At 42.7% G+C, this 23,403-nt stretch overlaps 1 protein-coding gene across 1 annotated transcript in view; it reads right to left on the bottom strand.

The window, feature by feature from the left end:
• The window catches only part of CCDC125 (coiled-coil domain containing 125), a 262,752-nt gene that overhangs the window by 38,422 nt on the left and 200,927 nt on the right, over positions 1–23,403 (bottom strand). Inside the window, exon 9 of the mRNA XM_069224454.1 lies at positions 21,266–21,367. Coding sequence (XP_069080555.1) covers positions 21,266–21,367 — 102 coding nt within the window. The remainder of the gene's footprint in view (positions 1–21,265; positions 21,368–23,403) is intronic.

Below are 23,403 nucleotides of genomic sequence, written 5' to 3'. Positions count from 1 at the left end.
CGGTTTGTTCTTTTTCTTCAAACATGGAAGATGAATGTAACCATGTAGATCCGTTTCCCACTGCTTCTCATCGTCTTGAAAACTAAATGTTATAAATGAATTGAAACAGTGTAGATTAATGTAATGTACAAGGTCATTCAAACCGGTGAAGACAATGGAACTGCTGACCAAAAGATGTGCAAAGAATTACAAAGAGATGAAGTCACACTGGACGTGCCACCTCTGAAGACGTCAATTATGAAGACCAATCAAAGACTTGTAAACCAATATGGGATGAAGATTAGGATTACCTAATGTTTAATTTGATAGGTTAAAGATAGCCGGGTATAGCGAATGTCCAATAGAATTTTAGGGGAATGTTCTACGAAAATGGGATAAAAACCCATGTCACAGGGAGGTCATTTAGGTGGGTTAGCGAATGCTATTGATTTTATCCAGAAACTCTGTCACTCAGTTTGGTGACTTGGTGGTTTACTTAAACCATCCTCGCCCTTAGATTGCCCATTTACACTTTACCTCCTTATGAGGGAAGTGCCCTTTTCCCCAGAAGCTGAGTTCTGACTGATGGCGATTTGACTGATGTCCTGAAGACTGAACCTGTGCGCTGACCTAATCCTTGGAGGGTAATTATGACAATGCATTTGTAACTTGTCTGGTTGCTTTTCCTTTCTAGGTACCAACTGCTTGCTTTTGACAGAGACCATAGCTAGATGTTTTCCAAATTGGTGTTTTAAATTGTTTTGCATGAAGCCCAACATGCTAATGCAGTGGTTAGGACAGGTGTTCACCAAAACTGACGCAAATAGACAAACGACTGAGACTATGCTTTGTTGACACTCTGCTAAACTTGATCTATGTTCACGCCGTGTTATGTTCTGATGTTTGTGATTCTCGCTTTAATGAAATCTTATCAAAGCTGCCATATCGTGACTATGCTATTATGTTTCTTGGTGTTGATAGGGAATAAAACTCATAAAATTCTACTAAACAAGGTGTGGTTATTCATGGCTGAAAGGTCATGGTAGCGTCTTTTGAATTGATTAATGACTTTGACTAAAGTGAAATGCATTGTCGTGATAAATATTGATGACATTATTGATGTATTGATTGATATATTGATTAGCTATCTCGTCCTAAGGTGTCTCTCAACTGGGTCAAAAGATTCATTGGCCTAAAACAAGTCCTGATGTGTAATAAAATATCATAAAAGGACGCGTTAACACCGGTCATAGAACACCTCCACAAACCGACGGCAGAACAACTATCAGAGGCCCCCTCGCCTACAGACCCACTGAACCATGCCCTGGCTTCTGCAATGTCATTCCTGAATTCATCCCCCCACTCGCCAACAACTCGAAGCACTACATCTTCCTCAGTGACCTCAGCTTCCATCTCGATGACCTCAAAGAAAAACACCGCAAACCTCCTGGAAAGCATAAGCAACATCAGCCTCACTCAATTGGTCACCAATCCCACACACAGCACAGGATATTTGTGACCCAATCTTCACTGCAAGAGTCAAAGTAAAGTACAGTCATGTCACAAACTCACCTGGACCGACCACACCATCGTCCACTTCACTACTGCAGTATCCCCTCACACACCTTACATTCCAGCTTCCCATGAAGAGATTTTATATCAAATGCATGACTGGCCTGACCATTTTTTTTTTTAGAACATATGATTCACCCGTCCTCTGCCAAAATCCAAAAACCTGATAAATTACTCTACCCCCTCCTGCAAGCCTCTTAAATAGCCACCCCGTCAGGCCGAATAGGATCACCCCTATGACACGGCCGTATAGTGGTCCGAGTCTCACTCACGTTAATCGTTCAAGGTTAAATGCAACACACTATAGAGTGTTTGGTCCAAAGCCCCATTTTATTAGTATTATTATAAGTTCATGTCATATTGGACTTTCAGAAAGGTAAGCCTAAACCTTTGATTTTGAAGAACAGCACTTTGGCTTATTTATCTTTGCAAGATCCCTTGCAGACTCTGTGACCTTTTACCCAACTGAAATTTAATTAGACTAGATTTTGATAGCTTATGCATGTGTCATAGGTCTTAATTAAAAGCACAAAAAAGCAACATTAAAAAGAAAAAGAAAGAGCATTTCAGAAGACAAGAAACTTGTTCATCAAATCAATACTTCTCACTGGAGATTCCTCCCTTTAGACTAGATACCACAACAGTACATCCCAAAAGTGGACGATCTAAGCAATAGTCTCAGATTAAGGTCTTGCAGGACCAAGCAGGTAACCTGGCTGTCAAGGCAGTCGTTTTTTGTGAATGTAAGCACTGACGCCCATGTCGCAGCATGGTAGATATCCAGAGGCCTTGCCAATGCCATTGTAGTGGCACTGGCCCAGGTGGAATGAGCCTGCTTCTAAGCCAGTGTGTAACATATCTTAATGAAGAGGACCATCCACTTAGACAAAAGTCCTCTTCTGCAATGCCTTGCCTTTCTTCGTCCCAGTGAATCCCACAAATAGCTGCTCTATACAATAGCCTCTTGTTTGCTCAATACATGAACTAACAGCTCTCTTGGGGTCAAGTTGGCGGAGACTTTCCTCATCTCTTGAGGTGTAAGGTTGAGTGAAAAAGGTTGGCAGGGTGATTGATTGGCCAACACGGAAAGCTGACACCACCTTAGGCAGAAAGGCAGCCCGAGTACAAGGAGAGCCCCTGTAGTTCACTCATGCGACATGCATACGTGATGACGAGAAGAAATGTCTTGATTGTCAGAAGCCAAAGCCAAGCAACTGTGCATACGTTTAAACGGCATGCACATGGGAATTGTCAGGACTAGATTTAGGTTCCACTAAGGCATGACACATGGCTTTGGAGGGAATATATGTGTCAGACCCTATAGAAAATGCATTACAACAGGTGATTTTATAGAGAGAGGATTGGTCAGGCAAATATAAAAAGGCATAAAAGGGTTGACAAGTAACCCTTAACTGTGCCCACTGCAAGGCTGTGCTAGACCAAAGAGAAAACAAACATACTCTCATGATTGTCATGAGTTTCCTCTGAACACAAGGTAGGGTCTGCAGTGGTGGAAATTCGTACAGGAAAACTGTGGTCCACTGCAGACAGAATTTGTTACCAGTGACCTCTTTAGAAGACACTCCAGTGTTCAGAAGCTTTGACACTTTACATTCTCAATGACGGCAAACAGATCACACCAGAGCATGCACCACTGATTGAAGGTACTCTCTGCTACCTGGGTATAGAGCTGGCACACATGGTCCACCAGCTGTTGTCTGCTCAGCTCATCTCATCTGCTTTATCATTCATGGTACCTGTGCCGGCTTTTCCTTGAAGGTCGGGATAAAAGCTTCCAGGGCAATACAGATTGCCTGAAGCTTCAAACGGGGCATGCGGAGCTGATGCCAGTTAGGTTTGCATTCATCCACCACCACATGAAGTCCTGAGTCATCTCTTGTAAGATGTGGGCAGCAGCCCTGGTGCTGGGCCCACTAAAACCTTAGGTTCCACTGCAAGATCTGTATTTACCATTTAACAAACAGGATGAGGAGGATGCAATAGGCCAGGAGCCAAAGAAGCCTCAGAACCATCTTTATCGAGGCTCCTGACTAAGCCGATATGTTAGGATCAAATCATGAATATCCAAGGCTCGCTGTGGCGTTCAAAAAAGCCTTGAAAGCTCTCCTTACAGGATAGCCCTTACAAAGGGAATCCTCTGCTTAGGATTCAAGTAGAACTTTTGCTCATCGATGGAAAATCCCAAGGAGATCAAGAGCCCACCCATTGTCCCGAGGTGATCTGTGATTGACTGCAACAAGCACACCTTGAGAAGCCAGTCATTGAAGTACAATGCTTTTATGTACACCTAAAGGATCCAGGAAAGGCTCAAGGGCAGCACAGTGAACTGGAATTATTCCAATTCCGCCATGAATTGCAGGCAACATCTGAGGGATACTAGGAAGAGTATATGAAAATAATGGTCCTGAAAATCCAGGGACTGCATCCAGTCCCTAGGATCCAGAGCAGAGAGAGACTGGAAGTCCAGTATAGGCCCAGCAACCCTCTAAGACTCCAGAAGCCACTTGATGGTGCCTTGGCCAGCTGGATATTGACTTTTGGAATAAGGTTAGCAGCATGGTCTGCAAAACATTTGTCTAGTATGAAGGGAAAAAGAGGTGGGGATGAAATTAAATGCAGGGCACAGCCCATTTTGAACAATTTATATGTCAGTCTGACATGATGACTGGTAGCCAGGGAGGAAATATTGTATCCTTCCCCCTACTGGGCTGGCTATGGGCGCAAAGGGATTTGGGAGCCGCTGCAGCAGAAGAGGAAGAGTTGGAAGATAGGTGTTTCTGCTGAGGTTAATGGCTATGGCCGCCACCACATCCCTTACCCCTAAACAGGTGCGGTTGATGCCGCACCACCTGGGAAAGTTGGCTGCCGGTAATGCTGCACCACCTGGGAAAGTTGGCTGCCGGTAAGCTAGATCTCTGGAATAACCACTAAGTTTTCTATTCTGCTGGTGGAATTGTCTGGCTGGGACTGTAACCCTAAGGATTGAGTTGTGGCACAGCTGCCTTTCAATCGCTTGAGCACGGAATCTACCTTATCTTCGAACAGTCTTAATCCATTGATGGCATGTCCAAAGGAAATGCTTGTACATCCCGTAAAAACCAGGTTGATCACAAACAGCTAAGACTTCTAAGTATTATACTGGTGCCAGCAGCACGTCTTCTGCATTCAGTTGTGTCCAGGGCTGCATGCAACACATATTGCTGTGTCCTGCCCGTCCTGGATCGTTTGGGCCAGTGAGATAATCTGGAATGGCTAGCATGAGCTTGCTGGCCATGTCTCATAGCTCATGATCTACCTGCCTGTAAGGCACACCACATTCTAAGATTGTAAAGCCAGGCTAGCTGAGGAAAATGCTTTCTTTCCAAAGGCATCAATATATTTTGAATTCCTATCCCAGAGAATCAAAGAAAAAGCATTTGGATTGACTTTATTTGTGGATGTTTGCACCAAAAGAATTTCAGTTGTAAGTCTGGGGCCAGTCCATGCTGTCTGGACACAGGTGGACTGACCATAAGGACTGAACATGGCGCAGACACAGTGCCCATAAGAGTGTCTGCAAGGTCCTTGTTAAACAGTAAGAGTGGCTTAGATGAAGTTGGACCTCATTGAAGAATTTCAACTAATAAATTGGCCTTTGTTTCCAATGTTAGCAAATCTAGCAATTCTGATGCTCTTCGCACAACTGCAACAAAACAGACACTTTCAGTTGGTGAGTCCAGCTGTCTATGGTAAGGTATCTAACCCACTGGCACTCTGCAAATCTAAGTAAAGCCATTAATCAGTATGATGAGTGCAGATGGTCAACCTCCTAATCATCATCAGTGTTGTGAGGGACATTATGCATGCCCCTGAAGGATGCTATATACTGCGGAGTCAACAACAATTGTGGAATTTGGGGGGGCGCCAGGACCTGAGGACTAGTTTGGACTCAGAAGACGTTGAACTCCTCAAGTGAAGCTCTTGCAGTTTCTCAACAGAATGTAATTGTTAGTGGTGGAAAAGGGATGAGTCTTGCTTAGCTTTCAAAGTCAACTACAGGAAGACTTTGAAGAGGAACTGGGTTTGGTGTGGGACAGACTTCATAAAAGCTAAAGAGAATGGTCTGTGACCTGGAGCAGGACCTCTCCGGAAACCTCTTGTTATGCTCAATAACGTAATGTTTCGCCTGCCAAACAAATATGTTGCCATCTATTGACGTGCAGAGCATTGCTGGGAAAAAAAAAATCACTGGATCCAGTTTGACGCCTGGAAATATTTTAAAGTTCAGGAAATTGCAGTTATAAGTATACATAATAGTGTAAATATTATGAAAGCAGACAACATATTAACCCCTAAGTGTGTGTGTCCACCAATGGCTACTGATCACTGAGCTGTTGTAGATTCTGCTACTTCATCTCTCATGGGTTCTGGAAAATTCTTTTTTTTTTTAATGGTGTAGTGGGACGCAGAATCACTTCAGTGTCTCTCTCTGCCCCTCTTCTGCTCATCTGTGAAGTGAGCGCGCCACGAGGCGCACTGACATCACAAGTTTCCCACTGGAGCAGCGAGAAGACGCAGGTAGGTGTTATCTCCTGCTCTGATGGGGGAAAAGAGCAGAAAAAGCCTTCCTGCATTTCAGGGATGCCTCATTGGATAGGGGATAGACTCCGATTCCCAAGGAGGCCTTCCTAAAACTGTTTCCTGGCAGTGGATCGCAGGCACACTGAGATCTACTGCCAGGAAACCCTGTAGACATCAGGAAAATGAATTGTGGGGGTCTGCTCTCGTGGGGCACGGGCTGACCCTACCCTTGGGGCCTAGTATTATTATTTATTTATTTTAAGTGTTTTCCTTCTGGGGAATTAAAAAAATTGAAAAATGGAACTGACGGTGGGTCGGCCCTTGTGGTGGCCGATCCCCTTCCCTGGGGCATACAAAAAAATTAAAAGGTGGTTTTCCTCTGGGAGTGCAGTGTGCCCTAAGGGTAATATTTATGTAGAAAAAATTCAACTGACATGGGGTCTGGCCCTCCTCAACGCTCTTGGGCCTAAATATTCTTTTTTTAAATGTGTGGTTGCCTAGGTGACCCACACATTTAAATATATCAACAACAAAAAAAAGGAATGTAAGGGGGGGGCCATTATGATTTTTTTAAATGTGTGCTTTCCCCAGATAGTGCACCCCGAGAAAACAGATTTCTAAAAAAAATTATATATATACTATATATGCCACATAAGTCTACCTGTTGCAGAATATGCAGCAGATGCTAGGTTCATGTAGCATATGCAGTATCTATGTGTTGATGCAGTGAAAGAGGCTGCACTAAGGTTGACTGTCCGTCTTCCTGTTCCTTATTTCTGCATTTGATTGCTCAACTAGTACTAATGGGGCTAAGGTTTTGGCCACATCATGAGTACAATTGAAAAAAAAGAGGTAATACTACTAACAATAAGTGCTGCATTATGCTGCATAATTTAGTCAACTCTGTCTGATTATTTGGTGCTCTTACGCATAATTCCAGTGACCTTGGTGATAGCAATGTGAGATTTCACAAGCAGCATGTCTGCACACAAAGATACAAGTATTACTATGTAAATGTGCACTTCTTGAGATCAAAGGTAGCTTTGTAGCTTCAGGTAATGATTTTTAAACTGCAGTGGCCGAGCATGTCCACAATCAAGTGTTGCATAATGCTGTGGAACTGGTATGTATCAAGGTGAATTTATACAATGTTTTTTTGGTTCTTTGTAAGTTCTTTTATACAACCTTTAAAGACAGGAAAGAAAAAAAGGTAAGTTGACTTCATCTTTATTTACTGTTGCACACATCTCACACGCACACACACACACACACTGACTGTTTTAAAACAACAAATATTCCTTCTACTTATGACAGTGTTTTAGAAGGGCAACTGCAGCCATTAGAAGAGGTGGCATCTTGGTGGAAGACTGGTGCTCAGGCCCTAAATTGGGTTATGGTGGACCGCTCTGAGGCAGAAACAGAGCCTGAGGAAGTAGATACTTAGACAGCATCCGAGGGAGAGGAACATGGAGCAGAATCTGGAAGTTATCTTTTTAAGTTGGTGGAGTCCCATTCGATGACTCATCTTCCAGCGATTCCGAGAGACACAATGATGACAGTTGTTTTGTCCCTTGGTATGCACAGTCTGTACAGCGGGTCGACCATTGCAAGTACATGTGCGGCAATCACAGACTGAGTGCCCTCCTGGCAGCACCCCAATTTAGTTCAGCTCCAAATTCTGCCTTTCACTGGCAATGCTGAATGTAAAAACAATACAAACAATTTTTTGCCAATTGACTGCATCCATCTATTTTTGGATGTTGACTTCCTTGAGCAAATCACTCAGCAAACAAACCTGCATGCCAAACAATTTCTGAGAGAACATAGAGGCACTCAAGGGCCTCATTTTAGGGCACACCAGTGGACTCCCAGTTCACTTGAGGAGTTGAAGATATTTTTGGGCCTTACTCTCAAAATGGGGTTTAGTGCCAAAACCAACCTTGCAGTCCTACTGATCTAGTCGCATGGTTTGTGTAGCCCCTATCTTCGTTCCCTACATGAGCAGAGATCATTTTTGCTATTGCAGCGCATGAGGCATTTCAGTGGCAATTCTGCTGCATTCACCACCCAGGTCATGAAAAGTTGTTCAAAATCGGCCTGTCGTGGAACATTTATCTGCCAGGTTTCAAGAGATTTATACTCCTGAAAATAATATAGCCATCAATAAGTTCTTGATCCTGTACAAGGGGCAGGTGTTGTTTAGGCAGTACATTGCGAGCATAAGAGCTCACTATGGCATTAACCTGTACGTTCTGTGTGAAAGCTCTATTGGCTATGCGTACAGCTTGAGAGTGTATACCGGGGAAGGACTCCACTCTAAACCCTGTAGGTTGCCCTCTCCTGCTAGGCATCACAGAAAAGACTGTATGGTAGCTTGTTCAGCCACTCCTTCACAAAGGTTATAACCTTTATGTGGTCAATTTCTAGATGGGAGTACAGCTGTTCAGTGAGGTGTACAAAACTAGCAGTATGGCCTGTGGTACTGTTTGCTGTTTGTAATAAGCTCCAGAAATCCCAGTGAACTGTGTTGCATTCCAACAAACTGTTCGCAGTCAAGTTCCTGGATGGGCGTGATGTGTACGTCCTCACTACAATTCATGATGACAGCACTTTTCCCATCATGGTTTGGGGTCAGATGGCTGAAGTTCACAAGCCCACCTCTATACTTGATTACAACAAGCACATGGGTGGCATGGATAAGAATGACCAGATTCTTCAGTCATACAATAAGATAAAATAATGAGATAATAGAAGGATTCCGCCAGCTGTATTACAACCTGTAATACGTCCTAGTGGTGTCCTGATGGTGGGGCGCTGTCGGCGGTGGATTGTCTGTTCCCGTTCCCTGCCGGACGACCTTCTCGTTGGACAAGGTAAGCCTATCGTCCGACAAGGAAGGGAGTGCTGTATGTGCGTGTGTGAGAGGGTGTTGTCTGTGTGTCTGAATGTAAGTGTGCATGCGTGCGTGAATAGGTGTTTGAATGCGTGTGTGTATGATTGTTGAAGTGAGGGCGTGTTGGAATGTTTGAGTGAAGATGCGTGTGAGTGAATGCGTGTATGGATGAGTGAGTGAATGCGTGTATGTAAGTGTACGTGAATGAGTGTATGCGAGGTGCGTGTGGGTCTGTGTGTGCAAGATTGCGGGGAGGGGGGTGCTGGTATGGAAGGGGGGTGAGGGAGGGATTCGGTTTGTGGAAGGGGGTTTGGGGGGAGTCGTCTGCCAGTGACAGGAAATGAATTTCCTGTCACCAGTAGCCTTTCCACCAGGGTTTTCGTGGCGGTGCTACTGCTACGGAAACCCTACCGGAAAGCCGACTAGTTATACCGCCGGCGGTCTTTAGTGGACTGCCGGGTCGGAGATGCTAATCTCTGTCCTGGCTGTCCAACAGCCCTGGTGGTATAAGCAGGGATGTGGCAAGTTAGCAGAGGCCAACCTGCTACATTCATAATGTGACAGTCTTCACCGCCGGCCCGTCTCAAGTGACACCACCACCGCGGCCCTGGCGCTCTTCGGACCGCCAGGGTCAAAATGAGGGTCTAAGATAATAAGTCAAACAGATGTCCTCTAGGGCTTTTTCACCAACATTTCTACTTGCTTGAGTGTGCAAACTCAGTTAGTAGCAGGCATCATAACCAATGTTACTAAAAAGGGTACAGGACACAATGGCCCTCATCATGACTTTGGCAGTCTTTTCCAAAGACCACCAAAGCCGCGGGTGACGAAATACCGCCAGTGCTGGTGGTCTTAAGACCGCCCTAATACGACTGATCTCTGACTTCTGCCTGAAATCGGGTGGAATTCAGAGACCAGTTGTGCTGGCGGCCGGCGGTGCAGAGGTGGTACCACCACCAGTACTGCCACACCAAAAAGAGACAGCACACCGTATTACAACCCATAATATGGTGTGGCGGTGTCCAGGTGGTGACAGATGAGGTAAGTGGATCGGCCGACAGGGGAGGGTGTGTGTGTGTGAGTGCATGTGTGAATATCATGAATGCGGGGGAGAGGGGTGTTTGTGGGTGCATGTCTGCATGTGTGAGTGAATGTGGACGGGGTGAGGAGGGTGTGTGAGTGTGGATGTGGCAGGAGGTGAGTGTGGATCGGGTGGGGGTGTGAGTGTTTGTGGATGGGGTGGTGGTGTGTGTGTGTGTGTGTGAATATCATGAATGCGGGGTAGGGGTGTTTGTGGGTGCATGTCTGCGTGTGTGAGTGAATGTGGACGGGGTGAGGGGGTGTGTGAGTGTGGATGTGGGAGGAGGTGAGTGTTTGTGGATTGGGTGGGGGTAATGAGTGTTTGTGGATGGGGTGTTTGTGAGTGCATGAGTGCGTGTGTGAGCAAATGAATGCATGAGTGCGATTGAGCGGATGGAAGGGGTGAGTGTGTGTATGCATGTGCATGTGTATGTAAGTGGACGGGGAGAGCGGATGCATGGTTGTGTGATTGAATCAGAGAGGGGGGTGCACGTTTGTGTGAGTTAACGGGGAGAGTGGGTGCATGTGTGTCAGTGGACAGGGTGAGTGCGTGTATGCAGTGCAGAAGGGAGGGGGTGTGAATGTATGTATGCGTGGGGAGAGGGGTGTGTGAATGTTTGTATGCGCTGGGGGTTGGGGTATGTGATTGTATGTATGTGCTGAGGTAGGGAGTGTGAATGTATGTGTGCACTGGGGGAGGGAATGTGTGCATGCATGCAGTGTTTGTCAGTGTGGATGGGTGTGTATGTTGCGTTTGCTTAGGTGAGTGGGGGAGTGTTTGTGTGTGAGTGCATGTGTGCGGGTATGTGGACGTGTGAGCGAGTGTATCCTGGCGACAGGAAAGCTTATTCCTGTCGCCAGGGTGCAAGACAGCCAGCTTTTTATGACCACTAACGGTATCACGCCATCCGCCGTGCTGGAGGTGCTCACCTCCAGCCCGGCAGAATGCGGTAATGTGGCTGGACGGGTGGGGCTTGGCGCTCTGGCTTTGGCCAAACTGCCAAACTCCTAATTTGGCGGTATTCACCACTGGCCCGTCGGCGGTAACACCGCCACAGCGGCCCTGGCCAGGGTTGTAATGAGGGCCAATCTCTTGTATGATGATTGTTTTCACATCTTTAGTATAAGGACAATTTACATTTCTTTTGTCATAGTTGGACTCTCGATCCTAGGCCAGCCTGCTGATTTAGGGAGGACAGCACTTTTCGTTTGTAGGCAACTAGGCTGTTCCTACAACAAGTTACAACTGTTGGCCCAATCCTCCCGGTTTACAAGCAATACCTCACCATATACCCAAACAGTGAAAGGTGATATCTACCTTTATGCATGGACTCTAGAATGTGACATCTCAGGGGAGTCATGGTGGAAGGGAGATTACCCTTTTCTCACAATAGTAATAAGTCTCAGTCACACACAGGCAATAAAGGAGATGAAGGAAAGTTTTTAACAGGCTTATTAAAAAGACTTATTTACGATAAAATGCATGAGCTGTAATGATTAAGATAATAAACGATGCAAGAAGCAGAATTGTAAAGAGAGTTGTGAATACAAAGACCCCCACAATTTTGCAATAAACATGAAATGTAAAATATCCCTAAAACCTTACCATGGAGAACCTAATCTCTAACCTAACGAGAGCTAGGTGTATTAAACCTAATCTGCCAGTACCAGGTCCATGAAAAGCGCTCTCAACCCTTGTTACCTTGGAATGAGGTCTCTAGATCAGAATCTGTGGGGACACGAAGTCTGGGTCTGCATCAAAACGACGTGCAGCATAGATGGCGTCAATAGCATCTGGTAGGAATCCCTCTGATAATCTTGTCTGTGTGAGATGCATTTATAAAGATCTTGTAGAACCCCTGACACAAATATGGTCCCTAACCATAGATAAGGGGGCATTCTTGGGGCGGCAATTATGTAAACAATTCCCTCCAAAAGTACATTATGTTCCTGTCACACATAAGTGGGAAAGGGACATGATGAGAATATCTACGTACATCACTTTGACGCTGATAGTGACACCTTCACAGAGAGGCACTGATATTAAAAAATTGAAACATTTCTCTAATTATAAACATGACAGCCATTTTAAAAGAAATAATAAAATACATAGGCTAACACAGAGCAAGCTAAGTAGGTTAAAAGGCACTAGGTGACAAAGGCACAGACCTGCAAGCCAGAAGGCTAAGCTTAACACCTGATTCACATAAAAACTAAGTCGGATCCACTACACGTCATAAATCCACATTAGTGCAGATAATGCAGTGCTCAGACAGTGAACACATATATACACAATATGATACAACCTTGGGATCTCTTCAGTTTCTTCTTCTACATTGTTGAATAAATACTTGCTCACTGTCAAAGCACTGCATCGTCTGCACTAATTTGGATATATACGGAAATGTATATTGTCTTTATGTTGTCCATGGCCAGCAGTATGAAAGTCTTGTGTGTGGTGCGTGAATGGATCTAAAGGGGGTTGGTGTGTTGACGTGACTTTATGGCTCACCTTCAAATGTCTTGGTTTCAATATTCAGATACTTTGATAAGTACTTGTGCTTTGACAAAAGCATTATGGAGGTAATAAAACTAACCAGTGTAAGTGGTGGATTAACTTTAGAAAATTAGTACCAGATTTATATCTGTGGTGGTAAGATTGTCCTTAGTAAGAAAACCTTTTTCCCCTTCATTATGGGTAGCTGTGGATGTTGGGCCAGCACATAGGTAAGCCTGCATTTTCAAAAACTAGACAACCAGGGGAGTCCAGAGGTGCATGACTTTCATGGCTCTCACCAGGTAATATCACTGAGAAGCCCTTGCAAACGTCAAACTTTTGGTAAGAAACCTACTTTTTCATCACATTTCTGTGACAGAAAGACATTGAATCTGTGTGAAACCACAGGTTTTCTACCACCCTGACTTCCCACATGTCTCCTGATAAGAATGCCACCCTACTTGTGTGGGTGGGCTAAGAGAACACTACACTAAAAGCCCTAAATCGCTATGTTGAGAGATAAGCAAAAAAGGTATGTGTGGTATTGGGGCCGTGCTGTGGCACCACCTATGCAAACCTACAACCCAGAGACATTTTTGAGATCTAAACAACTAAGGGAGGCTGAGGTGGTGTGCCTTGCGTGAATCTCATGTTTTTTCCCCTACAGTGCTCTACAAACCTCAAACTGTGACTGAAATCACACTTTTACCTTTTATTTCTGTGATGGAAACTTCCTGAACAAGCAGGAATCCACAAAATTCTTACCACTCTGCATTACCCCACTTGTGCCGATAAAAATGTTGCCCCACGTGTGTGGCTGGGCCTATGGCCCGCTAAAGGAACGATTCCAACCAAGATCAATGGGAGCCCTCGACAGGGGACTCCCATTGACATTGGTTTGACCCGTTTCTTTCACGGGCACAAGGCCAACCCACTCAAGTCCGGTACCATTTTTTTTTCAGGGAACTTGGTGTAATGCCAGGTGGAGGAAAGTTTGTGGCTCAACTCCCCCCCGCTTTACCTTTACCTTGCCCCCCCCCTGCACCACCACCCAGATTCAAGAACTTCCCATCACATGAATGTGAGGAAAGTGTATTAGTATAGTCAAGGTTTGAGGTTCGCAAGAGATTATTGGATACCCCTAAGAATCTAGTTGTCAAAAATGTACTGGTTTACAAGATTTCCCTAGGTCCCTAGTACAAAACCTGGAGCTACTCACATTGGGAAAAATGGGTCAATTTTCAGTTGCAAAATGTGAGGCATTGTGTTTTGGCTAATTTCCTGTCGCAGGCACCATGCCTACACACACCATTTTTATTGTAAGTCTTGTGGGAGGATAGAATAGTTGGCATTTGTTATTACCAATTGGATTTTTGTGCCTTTCAAATGTAAGCCAGTGTATAAGAAAGAAGACATTTTGAAAAATACCCTCTAAATCATACGCTAGTAAGGGTACCCACAAATTCAGAGATGTACAAGTAACCACTGCTCCTAAACTGCATGTCTTGTGCCCATTCCAGAAAGACATGGGTTTCCTTGATACCTATTTTTCACTAGAAGACTTAGTCTATACTTGGTACTCAATGAAAATCCCTCGTACGGTGCAGCTCAGTTGCTGGTTCTGGGTACCTTGGGTTCTTAGAGAACCTACAAACACTGTATATCCCCACAAACAGAAGAGACTAGCAGACACAGTAGCACATTGCTTTTGTAAATCGGTCACTGTGACAAAAAAGTTAAAGATGAAAATGTTGTCACAAAAGGCTGTTTTCTTCCTACTCATTTTCAATATTTCTTTATTTCAACAGTTATATTCCTTGGGAAAACCTTGAGGAATCTACATATATGACTCCTTGCAGAATTCAGAATTTTGACTACTTTTCAGAAATCTATAGCTTTCCTGGATCACCCATGGGTTTCACATTGGTTTCCACCACAAACTAGAAGCAGGTTGACAGCACAAAAATAGGAAAAAGGCTACCTCTTTCAAAAATGCCAAAACTGTGCTACAAGATTTGGGTTTTTGATTGAACTCTGCACGTTCCTGAAAACTGGGAAGATGGTGACTATAGTACAGCAAACCATAAGGAAAAAAACACAGAAACGTATCTGGAGCACTTTTTGCCTATTTTTCTCACAAACCTCAAGATTTTGCTATATTTTGTCTATTTTCTCAGTCCCCTCCAGGGGAATCCAGAAACCCTTGGTACCTTTAGAATCCCCAGGATGTAGATAAAAAAAAGATGGAAATTTGGTGTGGATATCTTATGTGGAAAAAGAGTTATGGAGCCCTAAGCACAAAGGTGCATAGTACCCCCAAATAGCCAAAAAAGGATCAGCATCGTTTGGGGGGTGATGAATTTAGCAGGAGAGTGGTAGGGGGTATTATGTAGCTGGTGATGGATTGTAGAGCACACAGTTAGAAATGTATTACTAAAGCATCATGTGGTAGCGCACTTCCTTTACAGAACATTTTCCATTGAAATGGTCACTAAAGTGCACTACAGTTTTACTGATAACACTATATCGCACACAAATGATAAGGTGTGGAAATCTTGTTTCAGTGAATGTTTATTTTTTGTGCATTACCAAATAAAGTTTCTTGATTTGTTTTGATCCTATTAACATTTTTGTTTCCATCAGACTTTAGAATTACAAAAAATGTGCTTTATTTTTGGTTTTCTATCTGCTGATATCTTTAAAAATATTTATACAGTTCATATACAGGTATTTAAATTTTTCTTCAAAACACTATAAAGGGGTGAGAGGGAATTCCTGTCTGACCTCCCTAAACCAATAATATTCTCACAAAGAGGACAAGGAATGATGTCTGGTGTCAAAACCAGACTAGTTCAAACATCAATATTTTGAAAAAACGGCCCTCACCCACAATTTGTGGCATGCTTCATCATAGAGCCCTACTAACACACTCCAAGATATAAATCCCCTTCGGAGTGGAGCAGTAAGGGTGGGAGAACATAAAAGCACATTAGACAAGACCAACAATCATGGCACAGGGACCAAAGACGGACAGCAGAAAGAGACATAAAACTGACTCAGGCTGACCACTTATCCTATTTTATTATAGCGCAGCCTGGACAGGATTAAAAATTATATTGGTGGTGTTTTCAAGAATTAGTTACCTGTACACCCCAATCTCTGTAGAGGGTCAACATGTTTCGGCCTATTCAAAATGCCAACTTGGGGCTTGTGGCCTTCATCAGGACCTTCGTCCTGTCCCCGTATTTATAAAAGTCCCTACCTGTCCTTTAATCAGGAGGTTCACTGATTCATGCCGATAGGTACACTTTTGTTTGTCAGCACACTCAGTTATCTGTGGGGAGAAATAGGCATGATACCCAAAATTCTGTTAGATATGGTGTCTAGTAATATAAATTCTCCCCAGACCTTCACCTTTATGTGTAGGGAAAAATAGTTATTAAACTTGTGCATAAAGATCCCCTGATTATTATCTCAATACCTTGTGGAAGAAATAAAACGAAACCTCATCCACCCGTGTTGATTAATTATCATAAATATATATACATATACCCAGGTCCATAGACAGAAATAGCAGGCATGTGTGTGTGCACTTACCGAGTTTCATTAACACTCGCTTTCATCAGAGCCGGGTGGGAGCACCACCCTGTAGTCACACACTGTATAAGAACAAATCATCATAAATATAATGATTGGGAGTAACTGTATTTATATCTAGTTTGTTTACCATTCAGGTTTTTTTTTTTAAATGGTTCTGTACTGTAAATAGTCTATTTTAGGATGTATCTATTACAGCCGTGGTCCAATGTTTCCACCCGCCGGCCCGTTAATATTTACTACGTGACATTTCGGACTACTAATTATATGTCATTGCCCCCGTCCCCGTCTTTCCAATATAGGCAACGTGGTTGTGAAATAGTCATTCCGCCCGCCGGCCCTTTAATACTGAAATTCAAACTGCCCATGTTTTTATAACCGAGTGAACATGACGGTCAACCCGGATAGACGGGTGATCGTAACTAAAATGCGGACAGTGAGAGAGCGTCCCGCTTATCATGGGCCCAGCCCCCCTACAACACCTTACTTCGTCAAGGGTCCAGTACTGCCAATCACCGCCGCTCCTCGGCTCCGCATGGATACAGAAACGCGGAGCCGGTGTCCCATAGAAGAACACTTCCGGGTATGACGGTATTTGCGTCACACCAGAAGCTAAAACGTCAAGTTTTTTTAAAGTGGCGGCCATCTTGGGTGGGATCGTGAATATCGATCCCACCCAAGGTAAAGGAAATGCCCGGATCGACGTGGCACAGGGGCGGAACAGGGAAAATTGGATCAGGGGGAGGTGGGGGGTGAGGGAGGGGAGGAAAAAGAAGGGAAAGGGTTATGGGGAACGTGGAAGAAAGGGGACTATTAAAGAATACCGAATATACATATTAAAGATCAAGCAAATTGCAAGAGTCTTCAATTCTAATAATCATTCAAAAGTCTGTATGTTTTACAAGGGGTTTTGTTGTTGTTAGTATAAACTGGCTAGCCCTTTCTAAAAGGAAAGGCAATGGGGGGGGAGAAAGAAAAAAAAGCGAGCAGCGGGGGTTTGGCGGGGGAGGCGAGGGGATCATTAAGATAATTGTGATTGCTTCTATTGTATTGTAAATCATACTGAGCCTTTACCAATGTATCTTGTCTCGTCAGGTTATGTTCACAATGGAACAACTATTGATTAAGCAATTGTGACCATTGTACATCGTCATTCAGTCCCTGACTGTTACTCTTAGTGTGGTAGATCCACCGTTGTTCATGATAGAATAGGAAGTCCCCTATATTGATGCCATTGTTTTGTGGGGTTGGTTTGTCAAGTATAGTCTAGGTCAGTGATACTCATAGTATGGCCCGGGGGCCGCATGCGGCCCTTTCGACCTTCACATGCGGCCCAGCAGCACTGGGCTGCTCTTAACTAGACTCGACACTAACATTAAAAAAATGTAAATAAACAGGCAAGCATTTATTTAAGGTGAGTTGAAGGTAAAGAAAAGAGATAAGAGAGGGGTTCTGTATAATGTAACATCAGAAACACCTTCATTTTTAAAGACATATTTGAAGCAAAAATGTAAAAGCACGATCAAGTCTGCTCAGAATTCAAAAAGTGTATTTCATTAACACACAGAAACTTCACCTTAGTACACCAGATTATATCAGTGCATTGAAGAAATATATTTTTTCAAAGGGTTAATTTTCTAACCAGAATTTAGAAACATTCACTCCCCCATCTCCCACCCCGAAAACAATGCCTTTGATGAGATACGAAGCAAGTCAGGTATGTGCACTCTTTCGGTGGCCTAGGTTTCAATCATACAAAAACATTATAGTTTATTAAATCAAATACAAAAAGGTTTTGTGCAGCACACATCCTAAAGTCATGCGAGGCCCTCATATGTGATAATGAACAAAAAGCAGGGAAAGTGAAATAAAACATTTGCTTAGGATCACACAGTTTGGTTAAGTGGAGAAGCCGTGATTATTCCCAAGTCTATGGTTTCACGTTGTGCTATTCAGACACTAGAAGTATAGCTTTGTGTCCCTTACACCCACTTTACTACCAACCCCCGACTGCCACCCTGCTGCCATCAGTGCGGCCCTCGGTCACATCGAAGGCCAAACTCTGCGGCCCCCGTGAAAATGTTTGTGAGTACCCATGGTCTAGGTCATGTCATCTGGTCCATGGGCCGTCTCTAAGTAATGTGCTGTCATTTTGGTGTTTGTTTTCTTACATATGATGTTACTTCTGTGTCCATGATTCTAGTTTTTGCCTTTCGATTGGTCATTCCTATATAGAGAAGTCCGCAGGGACACCATATCCCATATATGACATTCTCCGTATTGTAACTAGTGTGTTTCGTCTGAACCCAAGGTTTGTCCAAACCCACATTGTTCATCTTTGTATTTTTTGTGAGGTGACATACACTGCAAGATTCACATTTTGTGTGTCCTCTAACAGGTAAGAAATTGCCTTGTGTCCGCAAATTATTTACTGTTTTCTGTGTTGGTCGAGTATGTATTAAAAGATTTCGGAGGTTTGCACTTTTCTTGAAGGAAAACATAGGTCTCTCTATATTCAGACCATCACTGTTGAGGATTCGCCAGTTCTTATTAATGATCCCTTTTACTCAGTTAGAGAGTGTATTAAAGGTAATGATACAGATCAGTCGTTGATTAGGTATTCTACTCCTTTCTTCCAGGAGGACTTCCCTATTACAATTCCTGGCTCTTTTTTGGGCCTGTTGGATTATTCTCAATGGATAATCTCGTTGTATTAGTTTCTCTGTTAGAATCTCTGATTCCTTCTTGTAATCTCTTATATCTAAGCAGTTCCTCCGGATCCGGAGAAATTGTCCATAGGGTAAGTTTTCCCATAGTGTCTTTGGGTGGAAACTTTTGAAAGAAAGTAAACTGTTCCTATCTGTGGGTTTGTGATAAACCTTAGTGATCAATCGACCATCTCCAGGTACAATCTCCAAATCAAGGAAAGGTGATCTATCTTTTGTGATTGTCGCCGTGAACAATAACAGTGGATCCCGTTCATTGAGCCACTGAATGAATCTGTCAACTGACTGTCTATCACCTCTCCAAACTAGAAGGACGTCATAAATAAAATAGCGCCATAACCCAATGTGTTTTTGCCAAGGATGATTATTCTGAAAAATCTATTTCTGTTCAAAATCTGATACGTATAGGCATGCTAAACTGGGAGCAAATGTGCTCCCCATTGATGTACCATGGGTCTGTAGGTAGAATGTACCTTCATATTCCCCCCCAAAAAGTTTTTGTAAGGGCTAGGCATGCTAGGTCTAGAATGAATGCCCTGGGTGTGTTGTAATGCCAAATCTGTTGATACAAATTCTCCTCAATCACCCTTAATGTCTCTATCTGGGGAATATTGGTATATAGAGATTCTATATCTAGACCCACCAAAAAGTCTTGTTCTTCATGAAAATCCAGATTTTTGATCAAGTTCAATACATCTTGTGTGTCTTTCACATTGGAGGGACTCTTGCATACTATTGGTATCAAAACGAAATCACAAAATTGTGATAGAGGTTCAAGTACCAATCCAATCCCGGATACTATGGGACGACCCGGCGTAGGTCTATTGGGTTTATGCACTTTAGGCAAAATATAAAAATAGGGGGTAACTGGTCTCTTATTATGTAAGAAATTACCTTCTTTCTCTGTGACCCACTCATTGTTAATCGCTTCCTCTACCAGTATTTTTTATCTCCTTTTGAATGTCCTGTGTTGGATCATATTTTGAAATGTTATATTTCCGATTGTCAGAGAGGAGTCCGATACATTCTTGATGTTAAACTTCCCTATCAAGGATTACACTAGCCCCTCCTTTATCAGCTGGTTTTATGATGAGGATTGGATTTAGATTCAGCTCTTCCAAGGCCTTTTGTTCCAATCTCGACAGATTCATAAAGGAGAGTTTTTCTTCTATGCCCAAATTCTCTATCTCATTTATTACTGCCCGTTCAAAGACCGTAACCTCTTGAGGTAGTTGGGCTAGATTTGGAGGGAAAGATTTTGGACGAAAACCAGTATCTCCTGGCCGTTGGGAAGTTTCTACACTCCCATCAAAAAAGATTTTGAGATATTGATGTTTGAACTAGTCTGGTTTTGACACCAGACATCATTCCTTGTCCTCTTTGTGAGAATATTTAAATTTTTCTCCCATCCATACGTATGAAAAAAAACATGAAGTTTGATTTGAACACATAAACACGATAAAATGCTTATGTGCTAATTCTTTTTTTTAAAAATAAATATAAACATATGTCTACTTCTTATTCAAATAAATTAATATTGGGTTGCAATTAACCATGTTTTGCTGCTGGTAATGCTCCTGGGATTGCTGCTATGTAAAACCACTTAGCACAACTCAAAATGTGTTGAAACTTAATATTGGTTTCATTTTTGCTATGGCAGACGGGCTGCCAACTGGCAGCCCCAAACCAAAGTTAGAGTTTCCTGCTGAATAAGCAAGAAATAGTTGCTGAAAGTGCTTCTGATGACACAGAAGATGCTCTTCAATCGAAACTGCTCCATATTACCTTACTTATCATGTCATGGCAATATTGCAGACCAGGTGCAAATGTTTGTGCTTTTCAAAAAAAATAAAACAAAAAAGCTGAGTCTTTATTTTGGAAAACAAAATAAAGTGTGTCTAATCATTCGATTTTCCACATGCCAAGTAGGAGACATTGATGTTTTCTTGCTATTGGAGACCATCATGCTGTGCCTGGCATTCCCCAGGGTAAAAGGACACATCAGACCTTTCAATAGTATTTCCACGGACACCTGACCGGTGGTCACGATTTACTGACAGCAGAGCTGATGGTCACTTTCAGGATAACAGTGGTTTACTACCTTTAAATTATACTGAAAAAATTAGGGGTCGAGGCATATACACCAATCTTTGGTATATTACCACCATCCTGTAAATCAGGACATATCTGTTGAGCTGAGTATTAAATATCATAACATGTATTTATGAGCATGCTGCACAATGTCTGTTTGAAATACTAGCATAACTTAAAATTACTACGTGGAAAGATGTTGATTTAAAAATGATCACATTGAAGTCTATTTCACCAACTGGGAGTTACCTCTTGCTTGAGATGAAGAAGCTGCTTTCGAGTTGTGGCTGACATTTTTGCACAGGCACACGGATCTTCACCAGCACAATTACAAGCTCCAAGCACCGCCAGCTTAAACATGAAAAATGTACAAGAATCACATAAGATCATATCAGAATATGTCTGTATCTTTACAGAGTGAGAATGCTACATCTAAGAATGATACCTTGGTAATGTTCTGCATATTTTAAAAATGCTTATGTTTACATTTCAGAGGTAATATAGCTTAAATAGTCTAGTTTTCACACAATCATGCTAGATATACATGGAAGTGTAATGGTTTCAAACCAGTACATCTAATTAACGTATTTAAAGATGGATTCTCACCTACCTTTTCAGAATCCAATTCATAAGAAAAACATTATAGAATGTTTGAAATACTATATAACTATCTGTGATAACATACAGCTAAGTGCATTTCCTGCTACGTGAATTTTCAATATATGCTGCTACATTCATTAAGATTAAGAACTTGAACTAAAGTTTGGTGGACAGGTACTCCACTACACAAATGTGATAGCTATCACAGATGCCGTTTTACAAGTGTGTTCTGTCCTAATGGACATGTAATAAGGTGGACAAGATATCCACAAAGTTTGTGATGGAATACCCACCTGCCAAACTCTAAATCACACCCTAAGGGCCTCATTTCGACTTTGGCGGTCCCACCACAGGACTGGCAAAGCCCCTGGGAGGGCACCACCTCCATTGCGTTGGCATCCCCCCGTCCAATTACAATGTTACCGCCAGTCTGACCGGCAGAAACATTGCAATAGAGTGTCCCCACTGGTCAGACTGGCAGGAACAGTGCTACAAAATAGCACTCTGGGCCGACCAGTACCCTCAGAATGCACACTGCCTGCAAAGCTGTCCTAGAATGCTATACACATAACAGTAATGTAACACTAACATAGCGTTCCTAATTCTACTAATCTGCATGTGATGTTAAGTTTAGAATCACGTGTAGGAGACACCACACATCCCTTCCTATATTTTTTATCATACGTTAACGGCAATTGATATTAGAAAAACTCCTAGATGAGATACCGTAAAAACTATAAACTTAATAACTAATAGGCATAACATTAACATTACCCAGTAACAACATCCTTAAGATAACACGGTGGCTCTTTCCTCTCAAAACACTTTCTTGTTTTCATTTCATTGTCATTCTGACATCTACCAGTTGGTCCTACATTAGCACTTCTTTATCTGTTATTGAATTCCACACCTCCAGAACTTCCTTCATTTTCACAGCCTCCACCATGCATATCAATGCCCACTCTTTCTCTGACATTCATCTTTAATGGCACAACTCTATTCTTATTCTATATTTTGCCATCAGTCGTTTTTATATCATTTCAAAATAATAACCTTTTGTGCCTTTTCATGCTGCACATCCTATAGGTGCTTTGATTTTCACCACATCCCCTTCTTTGATTTCCACATTACAAACATTCTTCCTTCTGTCAAAATCCTCTTTTCTTTTCAACATAAGCCTTTTCATCTCTGCTTCTTCAATTTATTGTATCAGTAGACTCCATGCCTTTGCTCCAATCCATCCAACTTGGGCACAGACAAGTGTTGGGCACTCTTCCCTTAAACAGTTCAAATTGAGTTTTCTCAATTGTCATGCGAGGCGACATGCGGTATGTTGTTATCCTTTCCTTTAACTCCTTTCTCCAGTCTAGGCAATTCACCTTAGCCAACTGTATACTTTCTTTAATGTATTTGTTAAATCTCTTAATGGCGCCATTTGTTTCTGGATGGTAAACAGCAAATTTTTTATGTTTAACACCACGTCTTTAAACAGCTTTCCATGTCCTTGGAGCAAAATTGATGTCCATTATCAAACAATATACTTTTTGGCAAACTTTCTCTTTTGAAGATGCTTTCCATAAACTTAATGATGCCGAAATCAAGAGGGCTACTATATTTTTAAAAGAAGACATGGCCCCTATATTTTTGACTTCCACCAACCTTGAGTAAAGATCCAACATTACTATAAGGTAAGGTGTGGCTTGGTCACCTTGCAGAGGACCCACAATGCCTTTGGGCACCTCTTCCCGTGGTTTGTTAGGTACTCTCCTGCAAACCATAGGCATGTG

Source organism: Pleurodeles waltl, chromosome 1_1 (genome assembly GCF_031143425.1).
Source record: "Pleurodeles waltl isolate 20211129_DDA chromosome 1_1, aPleWal1.hap1.20221129, whole genome shotgun sequence".
Lineage (NCBI taxonomy): Eukaryota > Metazoa > Chordata > Amphibia > Caudata > Salamandridae > Pleurodeles > Pleurodeles waltl.
The sequence above is the reverse complement of the archived record's forward strand: the minus strand, read 5'-3'. Positions and strand labels throughout refer to the sequence as shown.